The sequence below is a fragment of the Cucurbita moschata genome, unplaced genomic scaffold, assembly GCF_002738365.1.
Source record: "Cucurbita moschata cultivar Rifu unplaced genomic scaffold, Cmos_1.0 Cmo_Scf00011, whole genome shotgun sequence".
In the NCBI taxonomy this organism is placed as follows: Eukaryota; Viridiplantae; Streptophyta; class Magnoliopsida; order Cucurbitales; family Cucurbitaceae; genus Cucurbita; species Cucurbita moschata.
In genome coordinates this window covers 3,012,065-3,028,832 of record NW_019268527.1, presented here as the reverse complement: position 1 = coordinate 3,028,832, position 16,768 = coordinate 3,012,065, and the positions used below count along the sequence as shown (strand labels likewise).

General features: G+C 36.7%; 3 protein-coding genes across 9 annotated transcripts; 1 reads left to right on the top strand and 2 right to left on the bottom strand.

Moving 5' to 3' along the window:
* Positions 1-238: 238 nt before the first annotated feature.
* Positions 239-6,192, top strand: LOC111449584 (pumilio homolog 4). Of its 4 annotated transcripts, XR_002711661.1 has the most exons (12): positions 240-399; positions 523-590; positions 985-1,689; positions 2,245-3,566; positions 3,675-3,816; positions 3,898-4,005; positions 4,252-4,464; positions 4,546-4,656; positions 4,924-5,118; positions 5,465-5,639; positions 5,732-5,855; positions 5,900-6,192. XR_002711661.1 is itself a non-coding variant. In XM_023089535.1 (11 exons), the coding sequence occupies exons 3-10, from the start codon at positions 1,003-1,005 to the stop codon at positions 5,831-5,833; spliced, it is 3,147 nt and encodes a 1,048-aa protein (XP_022945303.1). In that variant the 5' UTR covers positions 239-399; positions 523-590; positions 985-1,002; the 3' UTR covers positions 5,834-5,855; positions 5,900-6,192. The 4 variants fall into 4 exon arrangements, 3 of the variants coding, with proteins under 3 accessions (XP_022945303.1, XP_022945302.1, XP_022945304.1); XM_023089535.1 differs by having other exon boundaries at positions 239-399; positions 5,465-5,855; XM_023089536.1 differs by having other exon boundaries at positions 5,732-6,192.
* Positions 5,686-8,937, bottom strand: LOC111449585 (protein WHAT'S THIS FACTOR 1). The gene is made up of 2 exons (XM_023089538.1): positions 7,510-8,937; positions 5,686-5,861 (listed from the first exon to the last, which is right to left on the bottom strand). Exon 1 carries the CDS (start codon positions 8,779-8,781, stop codon positions 7,549-7,551), a length of 1,233 nt encoding a protein of 410 aa, XP_022945306.1. The 5' UTR covers positions 8,782-8,937; the 3' UTR covers positions 5,686-5,861; positions 7,510-7,548.
* Positions 8,938-9,605: 668 nt separating this feature from the next.
* Positions 9,606-14,715, bottom strand: LOC111449651 (OTU domain-containing protein DDB_G0284757-like). Of its 4 annotated transcripts, XM_023089645.1 has the most exons (12): positions 13,919-14,349; positions 13,738-13,798; positions 13,461-13,646; positions 13,139-13,368; positions 11,669-11,742; positions 10,995-11,049; positions 10,816-10,890; positions 10,638-10,711; positions 10,502-10,550; positions 10,214-10,298; positions 10,048-10,104; positions 9,606-9,887 (listed from the first exon to the last, which is right to left on the bottom strand). In XM_023089645.1, the coding sequence occupies exons 2-12, from the start codon at positions 13,757-13,759 to the stop codon at positions 9,838-9,840; spliced, it is 957 nt and encodes a 318-aa protein (XP_022945413.1). In that variant the 5' UTR covers positions 13,760-13,798; positions 13,919-14,349; the 3' UTR covers positions 9,606-9,837. The 4 variants fall into 4 exon arrangements, with proteins under 4 accessions (XP_022945413.1, XP_022945411.1, XP_022945412.1 ...); XM_023089643.1 differs by lacking the exon at positions 13,919-14,349 and adding an exon at positions 14,372-14,715 and having other exon boundaries at positions 13,461-13,874; XM_023089644.1 differs by having other exon boundaries at positions 13,461-13,798.
* Between the last annotated feature and the right edge of the window lie 2,053 nt (positions 14,716-16,768).

The following is a 16,768-nucleotide window of genomic DNA, read 5'->3' as shown; positions in this document are numbered from 1 at the left end:
ATAATAATAAAATAAAAAAAATAAAAGAAATAGTGAGAAGTTGAGAACCATTTAATATATATATTTAAACAATTAATTTTTCAGTACAAAAGTGTCGAAAATAGGTTTGTAAAGAAGTGTAGGAACATAGTCTCATGCAATGCACGTACGTTTGTACATGACCGTCGATTAATGATCAGACGGCGGTGGTTGTCTCTGCATTTTTTCTTCCTCAAAATTTTGTTGAAATGAAAAGAAACAATAACAGCCGTTCCGAAGGATCATATTGATATTCATAGGCCCACGCGAATTGTTCTAATTGCTTCCTAATTTTACGATTTCAAACGGAATTTCACGCTGAATTATTCCCGATTTTCATTTCTCATGCCTACTTTTGCTTCCAGATTCCTCAATGACACGGTGAAATCTCATTCATTTCCCTCTCTCTCTCTTTCTTTAATCATCTATTCGATTCACTATTATGCATTTCCTTCCCCTGATTTTCTCATTTCTTGTGTTTGCCCCTTTCGCTATGGATTTTAGCTTCACGAGCGGTCGATTCCTTGAGTCTTGATCGTTTTGGTGTATCATTGTGGAGGATCTTCTTACAGGTCTGGAAATTTCTCTCTTCTTCTTACATGCCGATTTTTGGTAGTTGCGATGTAGGATTCCCTCTTAGTTGAATGTTTTTTTGTCTTCGGGGGAGGGATTCTGTGTTTTTTTTTTTTTTGCCTTTCACAACTTTTTGGGACCTGTGGATGGAATTTTGAGAATTCCTGTTACTTTGTTTCCGTCAGAGGTCGAATCTGTGGGCCTGATGCTTGTATATTATATGCGACTACTTCTGTCTGTATTCTTTTGATAGTCTGTGTGGATTAATTTGCTTCTTTAATACTTCTCGAGTATTAAAACAGTGGAGTGGGTCTCTGATTTATGAATTTAAAATTTGCTTGTCTTGATTTATGCTGTGTTTTCTGTTGTGTGTGGGGAATGTCGGGATTTTAGAGCTTAAAATCCCTGAAGATGGCTTCTGGGAGTAACACGGACATGCTGCCCATACTGAATGATGGTCACCAGGTGCCCCTTGGAAATTTTGAAGATAATTTGCGGACTGAGCTTGAACTACTTCTGAGAGAAAATTCCAATCAACCAGTAACAGGGCGAGATGGAGATCTGAATATTTACAGGAGTGGTAGTGCTCCCCCAACAGTTGAGGGATCATTAAATGCTGTGGGAAGTCTGTTTACAAGCTCTTATTATAGTGAGTTGAATGCTAAGAGTAGTACTAATGATAGGGTTTTATCTGAGGATGAGATTCGTTCACACCCGGATTATCTTTCTTACTATTACTCGAATGATTATATCAATCCAAGACTCCCTCCACCTTTAGTATCAAAAGAGGACTGGCGTGTTGCGCAGCGGTTTCAGGGAAGTGGGTCTTCGTTGGGGCGACAGGAGGATTGGAACTGGAAGAAGTCAGTAGATGGTAATACAAGTTCATCATTGTTCTCTATGCAGCCTGGCAGTTCTGTACAGCGGGCAGAAAAGAATAGTAGTAATGTAATGGAGTTTGGGGGTGCTAATGGAAATAATGTCTCAAGGAACGCTCTATCGGAGTGGCACAACAGAGGTAGGGACGGTTTAGTTGGATCATGTGGCGATGGACTTGGACTTGGTGCAAGACGAAAGAGTTTTGCCGATATTGTCCAGGTAACTGATCTAACTATTTTACAATGTATCTAGCTTGGCCCCTATCGTGTTGTATTCTGCAAATTTTTAAGTGAACCTGCTTGTGGTTATCTTAGATATATACAATATTGTCGTGTGTCACATAGCAGATTTCTTTTCTTCTTTAGGGATATGACATGGAGTTCATTCTTTAACTTATTTCTCCTAAGCTGCGACGATTTTTTTTGTTATATTACTTTGGTTCATTACTTGAAGTCACCTTGGTTTGGCTAGTGATCTCTCTAAATTGGACTTGTCTTCTCATTTTTGTTAGATATGGTCCCTACATTATTTTTGTTTAGTTCTGGCATTCTATTTGTTTTGATGATACTAGTCTATATTACCATGTTCATAGCTCGTGTTTCTTTTAGTTTTCCTTTTTTTCAGCTTCGGTAAGAATTAGTTTTATAGGTGAATGCATGTCTTCAGAACCATCTTACAGATCTTGGTGTCATAATAAAGCTGCTTTCTCCTTATTGGGTAGGCAGAGATTTCTTTAATTTAATGCATTAAAGATTAATAGATAATATCCTGCAGGAGGGACTTGGTGAATCTGCTTCCTTGTCTGGCCAATTGTCACGCCCTGCGAGTCATAATTCTTTTGGGGATGTTGACAATATGGGAATGACTGATATAAAGCCACTAGGATTATGTAATGGGGTGGGGGGTTCTATTGAGGATTTGCTTAACTCAGGTCCCCCTGGCTTTGTTGGAGTTCAGAGTCATAACAAAGCAATTTCTCATTCCTTTCTGAATCCTAATTGTTCAGCTCTTTCGAGGAGCACGACTCCTGAACCACAGCTAGTTGGAAGGTCTTCAAGTTCTGGTCTACCTCCTGTTGGCAGTAGAGTTTTCCCTGTAGAAAAGAAGAATATAACTGTGTTTAAGGTCCAAAATGGTCATTCTGCTGGGTTTACCGAACCGCCTGACATATCTGGTCTACACCTGTCGTCAATTAGACCTGAAGATGGAGTTAATGGGGTCCAATCTCGACTTCATCTGGATCATGGTGAACAGTCTGATTTTCTGATCAACATGTCCAATGGTATTCACACATGTACTCTGCCTGAGTTTAGTGACAAAAATCTCTCACAACCTAGTGATAATATTGACCTAGCAAGGAAAAGTGGGATTGTAATGAACCTGAGAGCGCCTACGATGCATTCTCACGATAATGTAAACTTTCCCAAAAGAACTTCTTCTTCTACCAGTCTATACACCAGAGCAAATTCGTCAGGCTTTGGAAGTAAGGAAGGGCCTACTATACACCTTCAAAATCCAAACCTTCAGAGTATGGATTTGGCTGGATATACGTCTGGTGACCTTGCTATAAACATGAATCATAATTCTGCTCTAAATAGTTATGGAACATCTGATCATATTAAGCTGCCATCGGGAACTTCTGATCGTGCAGTCCATGCTGGTTCTAGTTTGCAGTCCCATAATTACTATGGGATTACTCAAGGAGACTTGCAAGGCCTTCGAAGTGCCTATCTTGAAACCTTGCTTGCCCAACAAAAGCAGCACTACGAGTTGTCACTTTCAGGTAATTCAAGTGTTTATAATCACAGATTGTATGCAAATACTCTATATGGTTCTGGAATCCCATATTTGGCGGACCAAGTATTGGATTCTGGTCTTTCGTCTGTTGGACACGGAGGTACAATGCTGCAGAATGAACGAATCTTGCGCTTTAATTCACTGATGAGAAATTCAATAGGAGCCCAGGGGCATTGGCAGCCGGATATCGGCAGTAGTGTAGATGAAAGTTTTCCATCCACTTTATTGGATGAGTTCAAAAGCAACAAGACTAGATCTTTTGAGCTTGCAGACATTGTTGATCATGTCATTGAATTCAGGTGCACATGATCTATTGGTGTTCTTTTACATGTATTATTCTTAGGGTATTATTTAATTATACTATTTTTATAATTTTTCCTAATTCTTGGTATGCCTATTTTGTGTAGTATGGATCAATATGGAAGTCGTTTTATCCAGCAAAAGCTAGAAACAGCCAATGTGGTGGAGAAGACGAAGATATTTCCCGAGATAATTCCACATGCTCGTACCTTGATGACCGATGTCTTCGGAAATTATGTGATTCAGAAAGTAAATGCTTTTGAATTTAGATGTATCTTCAATGGCTTGGTATATTAAAATCTCGAGTTGATTGATTATTCATCGGTGCAGTTTTTCGAACATGGTACTGAAAGTCAAAGGAAGGAGTTAGCTGACCAAGTTTCAGGACATGTTTTGCCTCTTAGTCTTCAAATGTATGGATGCAGAGTGATTCAGAAGGTTCTTTCTTGACTCTCTCCTGCTTATGAATGTTTATTCAATCAGCAATGAGCATTATTGTTGGGTGGATTTTGTCCTTGGTTTATGAACACCTCCGTTGTTCTATTGGGAAAATTAGATGCACTTGTCATTAAGAACATCTGATGATAAATTACCTTGTATTTTCCTCTACTACTTTATCCATTATGAACCAAATGAGACAGTGATGCTTTATAAAGAGAAAAAAAAAAAAAAATACTTATGCAGGCTTTGGAGGTAGTTGGTTCGGATCAACAGGCTCAAATGGTCGCCGAGCTTGATGGTTCGGTAATGAAATGTGTTCGTGATCAGAACGGAAATCATGTTATTCAGAAATGTATCGAGTGCGTCCCTCAAGATAGAATCCAGTTTATCATATCATCATTTTATGGCCAAGTTCTGGCACTATCCACTCATCCATATGGCTGCCGTGTTATTCAGGTAACTGGTTTGTTTCTCCTGTACATTTTTATTTGTAGAAAATATACAATATTGATTGATCTCCATTCTTGATATTTGTAGAGGGTATTAGAACACTGCAATGATTTGAATACACAACAAATTATCATGGATGAAATCATGCAATCCGTTTGCCTCCTCTCACAAGATCAGTATGGAAATTATGTTATTCAGGTAAACAAATTATGCGAATAGTCAATTTGTGTATATATGTACAAATGTACGCGTCGATATATTGCTCGTTTGTCAAGAAATTAGTTGATTCATCTGACTATTTGTGTGATTTTTTAGTTGCAATGCAACTACTTCATATGTTTTTTAGAATGGGGTCGAGGGGAAACTGATTGTTCTGTTCATCATATCTAAAGAAGACTATATTGTCAATGATCATTGTTGCTTTTTATTATATCTCTGTACCAATTCTGTGCCCTTCTTTTGTAGCATGTACTTCAATTTGGTAAACCGCACGAGCGGTCTGCTATTATAAGTAAGCTTGCAGGACAGATTGTAAAGATGAGTCAACAGAAGTTTGCTTCTAATGTTGTGGAGAAGTGTTTAACATTTGGCAGTCCTGAGGAACGTCAACTACTAATTAACGAGATTCTTGGTTCTACCGATGAGAATGAGCCCTTGCAGGTCTGTTGAATTCGTACTCATCTTTAAATTCTCGTGTACCTGCCTTTGATCATGCAAGAGAAGCATAGCATGCTGTGTTTTTCACTTTAAAGTCGAGCTTTTGCGAACACTCTTAACATCAACATACATGCCTTAATACCTGTATCTTAACATGTTAAATAAATAGGAAGAAATATTCCACTTTTACAACAATTGGGTGTATTTCGTATTACAGTTGAGAGATCATATAGTAATTTGATAGAAACGAAAGTTCTTGGTGATGTTAGGATGATCAGCAGTAACTTCTATGCATACAATACTTGTATCAATTTACAAATAATTGGTCTGATAAAATGATATGTTACAGGCAATGATGAAGGATCCGTTCGGGAACTATGTTGTCCAAAAGGTTCTAGAATCGTGTGATGACCATAGTCTTGAATTAATTCTCTCTCGTATAAGGGTTCACTTGAACTCCCTCAAGAGGTATACTTACGGTAAACATATCGTATCTCGAGTTGAAAAGCTCATCACAACAGGAGGTGAGAGACGTAGCACTTCTCTTACACTCATAATTCTGGATATCTTTAGTGTGATCGCCACAGATCGTGATAAACTTGCCTGTCCTTTGCAGAAAGGAGAATTGGACAGTCGGCATCGGCGTCTTCCTTCTCATCCTCCCGGTAGAGCAGTTTTCGGATTGCAGCAAGGTCAGGTCAGTCTCCAGCTGCCTTGATCAGAAAGAATTCCAGTTCATTTTGTTGCTGTTGCAGTGACAGAGGTGAAAGGTTAGAGATTTATGTTTCAGCTGACAGAATAACAGTAATTTGTAAATAAACAAAAAAGTATTTAAAGGGCAGAGGTAATGGAAGAGGGAGGGGCGGGGAAGAAAGAAGTGTCGTTGTAAATGAGAATAAGAAGAATATTGGAGAAAGAGTGTATATTTTGCGACCCTCACTTTCTCGGAATTTGCAGATAGAGAGAATTAAGTTTTAATATATATAATGTATTATGTAAAGCTAAACCCCCAAATGTAAATGACTGAAGTAAAGAAGCTAATCTATTATATAACATCTATCTATATATCTATATATATCTCATTGCTGCAGCAGAAAGTTATCTGATGGGGCTAAGAACACTAAACAGATATCATCACTAAGGAATACAAACTCAGAGTTTTGATTTTAAACGTTTTAAGATGAGATGAAAGAGCAAATGAATGTGTTTCTCTCCCTTTATATGAAATAATAAGAAAGGGCCAGAAACAGAGAAAGAAAGCCAAACATAACAGGGAAAAAGAACAGAACTACAAAATAAAATGCCTCCAATGGTTAGGGAAAGACAAAGGAAAGATGCTAAAATCTTAAGATCTTTAGAAACATAAGCCGAAAGTAACCGCCTAAGTCCATTGCTAGTAGATATTGTCCTCTTTGGGTTTTCCTTTTCGGACTTCCCCGAAGATTTTTAAAGCGTATCTGCTAGGGAGAGGTTTCCACACCTCTATAAAGAATGTTTCATTCTTCTCTCCAACTGATATGGGATCTCACAATCCACCCCCTCCCCTCCCTTTCGGGGCAGCGTCATTCTCCTCTCCCATCAATGTGGGACCTTCCATCCACCCTCCTTTGGGACCCTGCATTCTTGCTCTTCGAGGCCCAGCATCCTTGCTAGCACACCATTTGGTGTCCACCCTTCTTCGAGGCCCAACATCCTCGCTGGCACACCGCTTGGTGTCCACCCTTCTTTGGGGTCTAGCGTCCTCACTGGCACATCGCCTGTGTCCACCCTTCTTCGAGGCCCAGCCTCCTCGCTAGAACTGGTGTCCACCCTCCTTCAGAGTTCAGCCTCCTCGCTAGCACTGGTGTCCACCCTCCTTCAGGGTTCAACCTCCTCGACGACACATCACCCAGTGTTTGGCTCTGATACCATTTGTAACAGCCCAAGCCCACCGCTAGCAGACATTGTCCTCTTTGAGCTTTCCCATCACCCCCCATCGGGGTTCAGCCTCCTCGCTAATACATCACTTAGTGTCTGGCTCTGATACCATTTGTAACAGCCCAAGCTCACCGCTAGCCGACATTATCCTCTTTAAGTGTTCCCTTTCGAGCTTCCCCTTAAAGTTTTTAAAACGTGTCTGCTAGGAAGAGGTTTCCACACCTTATAAAGAATGCTTCGTTCTCCTCCCCAACCATTGTGGGATTTCACACGATACCCAAAGGCCCCAAACCTCCCAAAATCCCTCTACACCTCTAAAAACTACACCATTTCTAGACAACTAGAGCAGTCAACCAAAGAGTTGCCCCTATCTCCAAAATGTTAAAGGTTTAGTCATAAAATGTCATAGTTTTCATATAAAATCAAAGATAAACTACAAGAATCTAAGTTATGTCAAATAGAGAGAGTATGGCATACCAGGCTAAAAGTAATGGCATTACACAAGAGAGTGAAGCATTAACACTTAGGAATTTCCCTTTCATCTCCATCTGCAGCATCCAAATCCAAGTCCACCAACACTTCTCGATGAGCAAGACCATTACCAAACCTCCTGTTCTTCAAAATCACTTCAGATTCCTTCATCAGATTGATATACTTTCGCCTAATTCTCAATATAGGGTGCCTCTCAATAGAAGCTTTATCACAATAAGCCTCTTTAAGAATAGCAGTACAAGTCTTGTTTCTTAAAGACAAGTAAAACATGTGAGGATGTCTCTCAAATGCCTTATGAACCTTCTGAGGCAAACCCATATGCTTTTTAAGGCACAGAAGCTTCTTCCTCTCTGCTGAATGTTCCACAAATAAACTAAGCAATTCATGAAGAAAACCCACCAATCTTTTCTCTGATATATCACTATTTGGATCCAAATGTGAAAAATCTTCATAGGGAGATACATAAGGAAGCTTTTGAAACTCCATTAACCAGTCCTCAATCTTCCTCCTTAGCCTTAAGCCCTTTGAGGGGAAGAGTGGGAATTCAAGTGCTTCCATTGTTCCACAAGAATAAACACCTTTTTTAATGGCGTTTTTCTGCATCACGGACATGAACTTTTCATCACATTCCACAGCTAATCCTTCTAATTTATCTTCCATTGTAACTAACTTAAAAGACCCATCAAGATTAACTTCTGGATTTTGCAAAAATTCATCAGGAATCCCTAAATACCATTGCATACCTTGAATTATCTTCAATGGCAGAACGTTATTCTTACTCATCAGTATGAACTTCTTCAACCTGCATATCAAATCCTCCCTGCAATTCTGATAAACCCTTTTCTCTTCTTCATCAATCTCAGCAGCTTTTGGGGTCAATCTGAACCAAGGATGATTGTATAGAGGACCTGTAAACTCTTCAAAGATTGATGGGTACAGCCTTAAAAACCTCGAAACCCTCATCGACACACCCATTTCGAGCCCTCGCTTAGAAACGGCAGAGATTGGGATGCACCCATTTGGGTCTTGGGCGATGCAGTTTTTGAAAGAAATGATGGATTTGAGTTGGATGGAGTTGAGGATATGCTCGATGGAATCGTAATACGAGTCTTTCTTCCATTTCATGTAGACATCGACATAGCCGGACTTCTGTGTGAAGGTATAAGGAGGATTCGCGAAGGGGAAACAGAGGGATTGGAGGGGGTTTTGGCGGCTTTTTTGAAGGATTTTGGAGGCGGGTAGTTTGTTGAGGAACATCGCTTTGAGGTCTTCGCCAGAGCAAAGCTGATGGAAATGGTAAGAAATAAGAATCGGCTACGACCCCCCAAGTGTTGGTTTTGGAAAACAAGCTTTCCTTTTAAAAATCGCATCTCTTGACTTGGGATGCAAATTACAATTTTACCCTTGGAACTTTTTTTTGAACTTTTTAAAAATAACCTCATTTTCGAAAGTTGAAAGAAGACTACTCAACCCATATATTTTTTTTTTAGGAATTTCACTTCTTTCAATTTGAAACTTAAATCAGGAAAATAATGGTTGAAATCACGGTGCTTTGGACAAGGCATCACGATGATAATTCTACAGCTGAGATAATCCTACAATTGATGAAACGAATACGAGGATTTTTAAACTAAGCACAACATTACAGGAATTTTTTAAGAAAGAAAATACGTGAAGCAAACCTTACACTACATCATCTATTCAAATGGAATAATCGTCTAAGTTAAGCTTTCTTACTCGTTCTAAAAGTCAAAGTTCCCACTAGCCTTCTCTTATTTATTACTTGTGTCAAATATTTAGGCAAAAAATCGTCCCCCATTCTTATTAAGAAAGAGAAAGAAACGGAGGAAACAAAAAGAGGACTAAATAGGAATAAGAGGGATCCACATAAGATACTTCTCCTTCCCATTTTTTGGAAGAAAAGGAGAATCCGAACAAAATCGATGAAACAGAAGAGATCCGAGTGAATGGAAAGAAAAAAACAAAGGAAGTTTTTATTCGGAGTAGGTCATAATACAAAGTACAAAAGTAAGGTGGTTTAAAATATAACCTTGAATTCTCAGCAAATTTACAGGGCATAAAGCAAACAAAAATATGATGGATTAGGATAAAGAATATGGCTCTACATGATAATAATAATAATAATAATAAATAATAATAATTAATGTGCAAATATTTACAGAAGAAATGAAATAGTGAGGCATCCATCAGATCAGCAATCATCAGCTTTTGAAGAGGAAGAAAACCCAGAAACTATCAACCATTTTTCTATAATAACCCTACCACTTGCTGTGTAAGGAAGAAGCTTTAAACTCAAAAGTTCCACCATTTCTTCTTCTTCTTCGCGAACGAAGTTGGGATTTCTGAAAATCAAATAATGTCTTCTTTTAACTTCTTTGAACACAGCTTCACTCGTTTCCGAACTCGAAAAAAATTGTTACTTGTTATTTAAACTACGTTCGGGTTAACCTAACGAGACATACAACATACACAATACGTTCAACCGTTACGAAAAAAAATTACCTCCTTCAGGATAAATTGAATTATAGTGCACCTCAGCCCAAAAACTCAAGAAAATAACTGCACAAGCCAAGAAGTTCATAAGCCTCCTCCTATGAAGGGGGGAAAACTTGAAAGAGACAATACAAAAGTTTCAAGTGTTGGAAAGAAATCAGTCTAGGAATCTTACTTCGTTTGGACTTTTGAACTTTTGGAAGTATTTCAATAGAACATGTATCCTTGAATGAAGTTATAACAAATATCTTAACTCCAAACTGCAAAAAAAATGCAACAAACGTGTGTCAAGGGAGATTACACGTTGCTTCTCATGCTCGTATTCGATACAAGTTACCAAAAAATATTGTATTTTCTTAACTTTCAGACATTAGACTTGGATTTTTCTAATTCTTCTGGTATCTAAACCCACATTCCATGCTCAAATATTATAATCCACAATGAGAAGGAAATATGTCAATACCCAATCTGCAGCAGCTTGTAGTGTAACATGATCGCCCCATTCTCCTTTCCTGGTTCGTTTCAATAATAAGAGATGAGCATCCAAGTTGATAAAACCTAAATAATAACAATAATTAAAAGAAACAGGATATGATTACTTGCTCATCTTCTTCAGATACTCGTCATAGGCCATTGGAACATAACCCTCGTATATTTCTCGATAAAACTTAAGCTGATGGCATCAATAAAGTGAAAATGGTTTCAACGCATTAATACGGGGCAACTCTGGTGTCAAACCTACATGTATATCATGCATTGGAGACAGTGAAGTCATACCTGTGCTATAATTTGTTCTCTCACAACATCATGGTGCTCAGGAGACCGATATAGTTGATCTGATAGAGCACGAAACTGAAGTGATGATGCATCAGTTCAGGCCAATCCAACAAGAGTTTATTAAACAAAACATAAACTACAACAGAGAGCATCTAATTGAATTGTTAAATAATCACAACCTGACAGTTGCCATCTCCTTGAATCTTGTTCTCGATCAGCTCATACAACTGCAATCTAGAAAAGGCCAGAATGTTCAAATATCAGACGCTTACATCATATGCATCGAATAAATAACGGTAATCCATGAACTAGATGTTTCAACCTAAGCTTTTATCTCAGAAAATGAAGGAACAGAAGACTAGCAAAACAAGTTAACAGCATAGACTACGTGCACTAAAAGCAAGACATGTTTACAGCATTTAGTATATGCGCTGAGAAACTGCACAAACAAAAGCAAAATCTGAAACTCTCAGATCTTCCACTGAACTCTTTGAAAGGAAATTTCTTCGCATGGCCAAAAAGGGAAACTACATGAATCAATGGCCAACTTCTAACAATGCACGGTCGAGAAGGGGAAAATATATCAGCTGAGAAGAAATTAAAGCAAAAAACTTCGTGCATGAATCAAAATTTTGTAAGAAGTTACCAAATGCAAGGTTGGCTAAGCTACCACTAATTCTTCGAATATTTTCTCTGAATAATTTAAACATGAGCTCGTTTTCTTAATATGAAGTAAATTTTCAGACGTAAAACATTTGGCTCCCATCTTAGACATGACAAAAGCAGCACCCACTACATGATTCATTGTTCAAATACGTTAAATGCAAAACTGATGATGCAACATGTTCACGACCTTTCAAGGAGTCGTTGATGATCTGACATCTCTTCATCAGCTGAAGGTATCTTCTCAATGGTCTTGGGAACATGCTGCAACAGAACAGAAAATACAACTGGATTTTAAGTTCAAGAAATACTGAATTATTATATACAGTCTACGGAAGAATTTACACTTTCTAGAAATAGCTTAGAAAATCAGGCACCTAAGTCTTCATTATTTCGGTAGAAAAATCATTGATTATTTTTAGAGCAATAAGAAGGAAGCAGCAGTAATAGAATTACTAACGATCATGTAACTGGAGCTTCTTATTGTTCAAACTTTCATAAGTTATATTCCATTTAGGAAGATGGAAGAGTTAAATTAGTTGTTCATTCTATCTAGTACCATCCGTTGTCAATGGTAGACCCTAGAGGTCATTGCAAGTCTTCTAAGGGCCCTGGGCATCTCTCTCTTTATTATTCCTTAGGAATGCTGATGTTCTTGGAAAACATTATTCATAAATAGCGTTTACAATATGCTGACTATCCAATTCCTTGTTGCAACTAACGAGAATGATTTTTTTTTTTTTTACTAGTTGGATTTATTTTCAGGGTAATGGTTTTCTTTCAAGAGTCTAATTGGAGGCATTGGTATGAGTAAGAAATATATGGGTAGGATATGTCTTTTTGAGTTTGATGTCTCCTTTATTGGATGAAAGTCCCACATCGGCTAATTTAGGGAATGATCATGGATTTTTAATCAAAGAATACTTTCTCTATTGGTCTAAGACCTTTTGAAGAAGCCCAAAGCAAAGCCATGGGAGCTCATGCTCAAAGTGGACAACATCATACTATTGTGGAGAGTCGTGTTCATCTAACATAGTATAAGAGTCATGCCCTAAAGTTAGCCATGTCAATAAAATCCTCAAATGTCGAACAAATGACTCCAAAAGAAAAAGGAGTCAAGGTTCCTCGAAGGCATAGTAAAAAAATGACTAAGACTCCAAAAGAAAAAGAGTCGAGCCTCGATTGAGGGGAGGCGTACTTTGTTTGAGGGGAGGTGTTGGATGAAAATCCCACGTCAGCTAATTTAGGGAATGATCCTGGGTTTATAATCAAGGAATACTCTCTCTATTGGTCTAAGGCCTTTTGGGAAGCCCAGAGCAAAACCATGAGAGCTTATGCTCAAAGTGAACAATATCATACTATTGTGGAGAGTCGTGTTCATCTAACATCCTTGTCCAGATGGAATAATTAAGTATCCACTTTTGAACTTCTTGTTAATAGAGATTTAAAATAGACCTCCTAAGTTTTTAAACCAATATTAACACAGAACACAAAATACGCCTAAGCTTCAAGAAAACAACTTGGACATAGAATAAGAAGCTAAGAAACTGATATAGCCGAACTCAAGATAAACTCATAATCAAAAGAAAGATAAAAGTATATATTATTTGATAACACAACCAACCAAGGAATTTGTCATGAAAGCTACGCACATACTTACCGGAACCGGAACGATTTGATTCAGTCTTTTGCCCACTTCACCATCAAGTGAAGACTCATCCATTATTTCCAATGAATATGAAGAGCATTCATCCGCAAAAGGATTATCTACTGTGTTGTGGTGATATGAAGAGAGATTTCCCATTTTCTCCACCTCGTTGCCTCTCAGATCATCCGTCTCCCCAACTTTTATGTCGTTGCCAAGAGTTGTTTTCTGATCACCCTCAAGTCCTATTTATAAGGTCGAAAATTGATTAGGAAAAACTAAACGTGACAACAACCTGGAAGCAGAAACTACCAAATAACTGATGACTTATCACTACCAAAAGGGTCATGCCTAGACGAAGGGCCAAGCCAATCCTGTGCAAGAACAGATGCTTGCAGACGGTCTTCCCCAGAATCAGATACCCCAGAAAGCTCTATAGAATCAATTCTAGATATCTCTTCTTGAAAAGCGTGTGCAATAGCCTCATCATTCTCCAAATTCACAGTACACGGTTCACAATAACCTTCATTGACATATGCCACTTGACTATAACTCGGGTCAAATCTATATTCAGTAACAGTATTGCGAGAACTGTCATTTGTAAAGGTACAAACATCTAAAAGATGAAGGCCCCATCTCATGACATCAGGATCGACATCGTACGTTTCCATAACCCTGAAAAGCACACGATAAGCTTTGGGCACTCCTACATCTGATTGACCTAAGGAATACCCCCAATGGATAGATATAACTGAAATCAAGAGAGAGAAGATCATGACTGACAGTCATTCTTACCCACAAAAAGCGCCAAATATTCCAGAATATAAAAAAATTAACAATCCAATATTGCCTGGAAAAACACCATCACCAAGAAAAATTCCACAGTTTAAACTCAAACCTGAAATACCATTTGTGCAATGTAAAACATATGATATATCCGGAAAAATTAACCAAAAAAATAAAGAAAAACAGTCGCAGTCTTAAAATTCCCAGGCCACACGTGGGGGATGGAGCAGAAATGGCTAATGTTTGCTTATTGATCAAGAGAAGGATGAAATTTCCTTAAAAAATAAAAAGGCATAAACACGAACAGAGAAGAACCCTAATTTGAAAAGCGATTTTCCAAGGCCAACAACTCCTCGAAATACAAACAAACCCAAAAATCAAGCAAGGAATACGAGAAGTCACGCAGAAGATCGAAACAAAAAGGCAAAATCGATTCACGAAATCAAAAGAACAATCACCAACCTGAGTATCCAAGGAATGACTTGCGGAAAAGGAAAGAAGAATCAAAGCGATAAGAAGAAACAAAAATGGAAAAAGGTTTGTGTAGATACAAACAAAGAGCAAGAGGCAGTGGGCAACACAGATGATCAACCGTCGAACAAATTCAAACCAATCCAGAAACGCAACGGAAAGGAATCAAACAAGAAAAACAAAGTGAATGGAGAATTGAGAATTGGGAATGAGAATGTGAGAAATTTGGAGTGTGTGTTGAAGCGTCCTTTCTTGAAAGTGGGGGAGCGTCGTCGTCAGAGCCGCTGTTTTGGAACTTGAGAACCGCCCGTGTCCAGCGTCCGCTACTACCTACCGGCTGAACCGGTAAATCTGCCACGCGTCATTTTTATACTTTCTCCCCCACCATTAAAATTTTAATTAAGCTGTTATTTATTTATTTATTTAGATTTATTATCTCTTTTTTATGTACGAGGTTTCACCAAACATCCAATAACTCCTTCGATTAATTCTAATATTTTGATTTTATAATAGAATTATATATATATAATTAAAAATTATTTACTCCTGATTTAAAATTTATGTCTAATAAATCTCTGAATTTTAAATTAAATTTAAATTAAATATATTTATAAAATAATTATAAATACCCATTAAAATGAATAAAAGGGAAATTTTGAAATGTTGAATATTAGCTTTGATGGCTTTTAATTACAATTAATTATATAATTGACATTAAATGAATTAATTGAATAATTTTTAAAAAATACATTTAAGAATAAGATGAAGCAAATAAAAATATACGTGCCCATAATTTATTGGTACATGAAGCTTAAATTTTTTGATTAACAAGACGTGAAAGCAAAATAACTAAAATAAATTTCAATTAATTAAATTTAAGCTTTTGACTTTAAGAGGGTACAATGGTAATTTAACCAATAATTTTTCCTTCTAACAAAAATATTCTTTAGAAATATTAACTTCAATTATATATAATAAAACTCTCACCCGATATAAATCAAACATTAAACATTAAAATATATATATATATATATATATATATATATATATATCTATTATATATATATTTGATGAAATAAACTCTAGACATGCATTGGCTTTATTATATTTCCATTTTTTAATATCCTAAATAATGGAACACCACTAAAGTCAAATCATGGAATTAATAATCATTTAATATTTTAAAAATTGATCTTATAAACACTATTTTTTATCCGTGATTTGCGAGTAAATGTGATTTTACTGATATTTTAAAAAATCTCGTCAAATATTGAAAATTAAAAAAAAAAAAAAAATTGGAAATTTGAGTAACAATTTAAATTTTTTCTAAACAATAATCAGAATTATTATAAAGATATTATAAAACAAAATGATGAGAAAACAAGAAAAAATAAAATTAAAAAGTGAAAATAAAATAGTTACCATCGACTCCTAAATGTTAGATGAACACGACTCTCCACAATGGTATGATATTGGGCTTCCTCAAAAGGCCTCGTGGAGAGATTATTTCTTGATTATAAACCATGACCATTCTCTGAATTAGCCGAGGTGGGATTTCATCCGATGCAAAATAATTTATAATATATAGAAAAAGTTAATTGATGGCATCAACGTCACCTTTCATTGGGAATATGGTCACCCATTTCAGCAAAAACCTGATTCAAATGCCCAACACTAAGGTTCAACAATAAGAAAGTGAAATCCAAGTGTTCAGCATTACAACAAATATGCAATTCTCAGTTCTTGGTGGCAAGGGCTTAAAACATTCAGAGATTTCGGATTAACGACTTAAAAATGGTTAAATTACTAATTCAGTTCCCGAACGTACAACTTTATGTCAAACAAGTCCCTGAATTTGCAAAAGTGTCAGACTAATTTCTAAACTTTCAAATTTAGTACATCGTTGACATGTTCTAACATTTTTTTAAAATTCAAGAATCTAATAGACATAAATCGAAAATTTGGTGTCTGATTGAACACAAATTTTCACTTTATGTCTAAGAGACTCGTTAATTTTAGAAAAGTGTTGAATATATCATCGACCTACTAAACACACAATTGAAAGTTAAGAGACTTATTCGACATTTTTACATTCAGGAACCTATTAAAAAAAAAACTATTAGACAAAAACAAAAAAATTGAAAGACCAAACTTGTAATATAACCATAAAAACGGTCTATCAAACCGAGTCTCAGGCACTTAAGCCTGCAAAATCTACCTAAAGATTAGTAGAGAATGGACTCTGTCCCAGATTCTTTTTAAAAATTATTCATCTTATTATACTTCTAAACATTATCCCAAAAAATACATAACATTCATTCTCAGGCAACATCCTGTGCTAACCACGTGATGCACCTTCAGTTTTTTTTTTTTTTTTTTTTTTTTTTT

Coding starts and splice junctions, on each gene's coding strand:
- LOC111449584 (XM_023089535.1), top strand. CDS start 1,003: ATGGCTTCTGGGAGTAACACGGACATGCTGCCCATACTGAATGATGGT. Junction 4,006..4,251: donor GATGCAGAGTGATTCAGAAG/GTTCTTTCTTGA, acceptor ATACTTATGCAG/GCTTTGGAGGTAGTTGGTTC. Junction 4,465..4,545: donor ATGGCTGCCGTGTTATTCAG/GTAACTGGTTTG, acceptor TGATATTTGTAG/AGGGTATTAGAACACTGCAA.
- LOC111449585 (XM_023089538.1), bottom strand. CDS start 8,781: ATGTTCCTCAACAAACTACCCGCCTCCAAAATCCTTCAAAAAAGCCGC.
- LOC111449651 (XM_023089642.1), bottom strand. CDS start 13,899: ATGATCTTCTCTCTCTTGATTTCAGTTATATCTATCCATTGGGGGTAT. Junction 10,891..10,994: donor AAGGAGATGGCAACTGTCAG/GTTGTGATTATT, acceptor TCATCACTTCAG/TTTCGTGCTCTATCAGATCA. Junction 10,299..10,501: donor TACAAGCTGCTGCAGATTGG/GTATTGACATAT, acceptor TTTTTTTTGCAG/TTTGGAGTTAAGATATTTGT.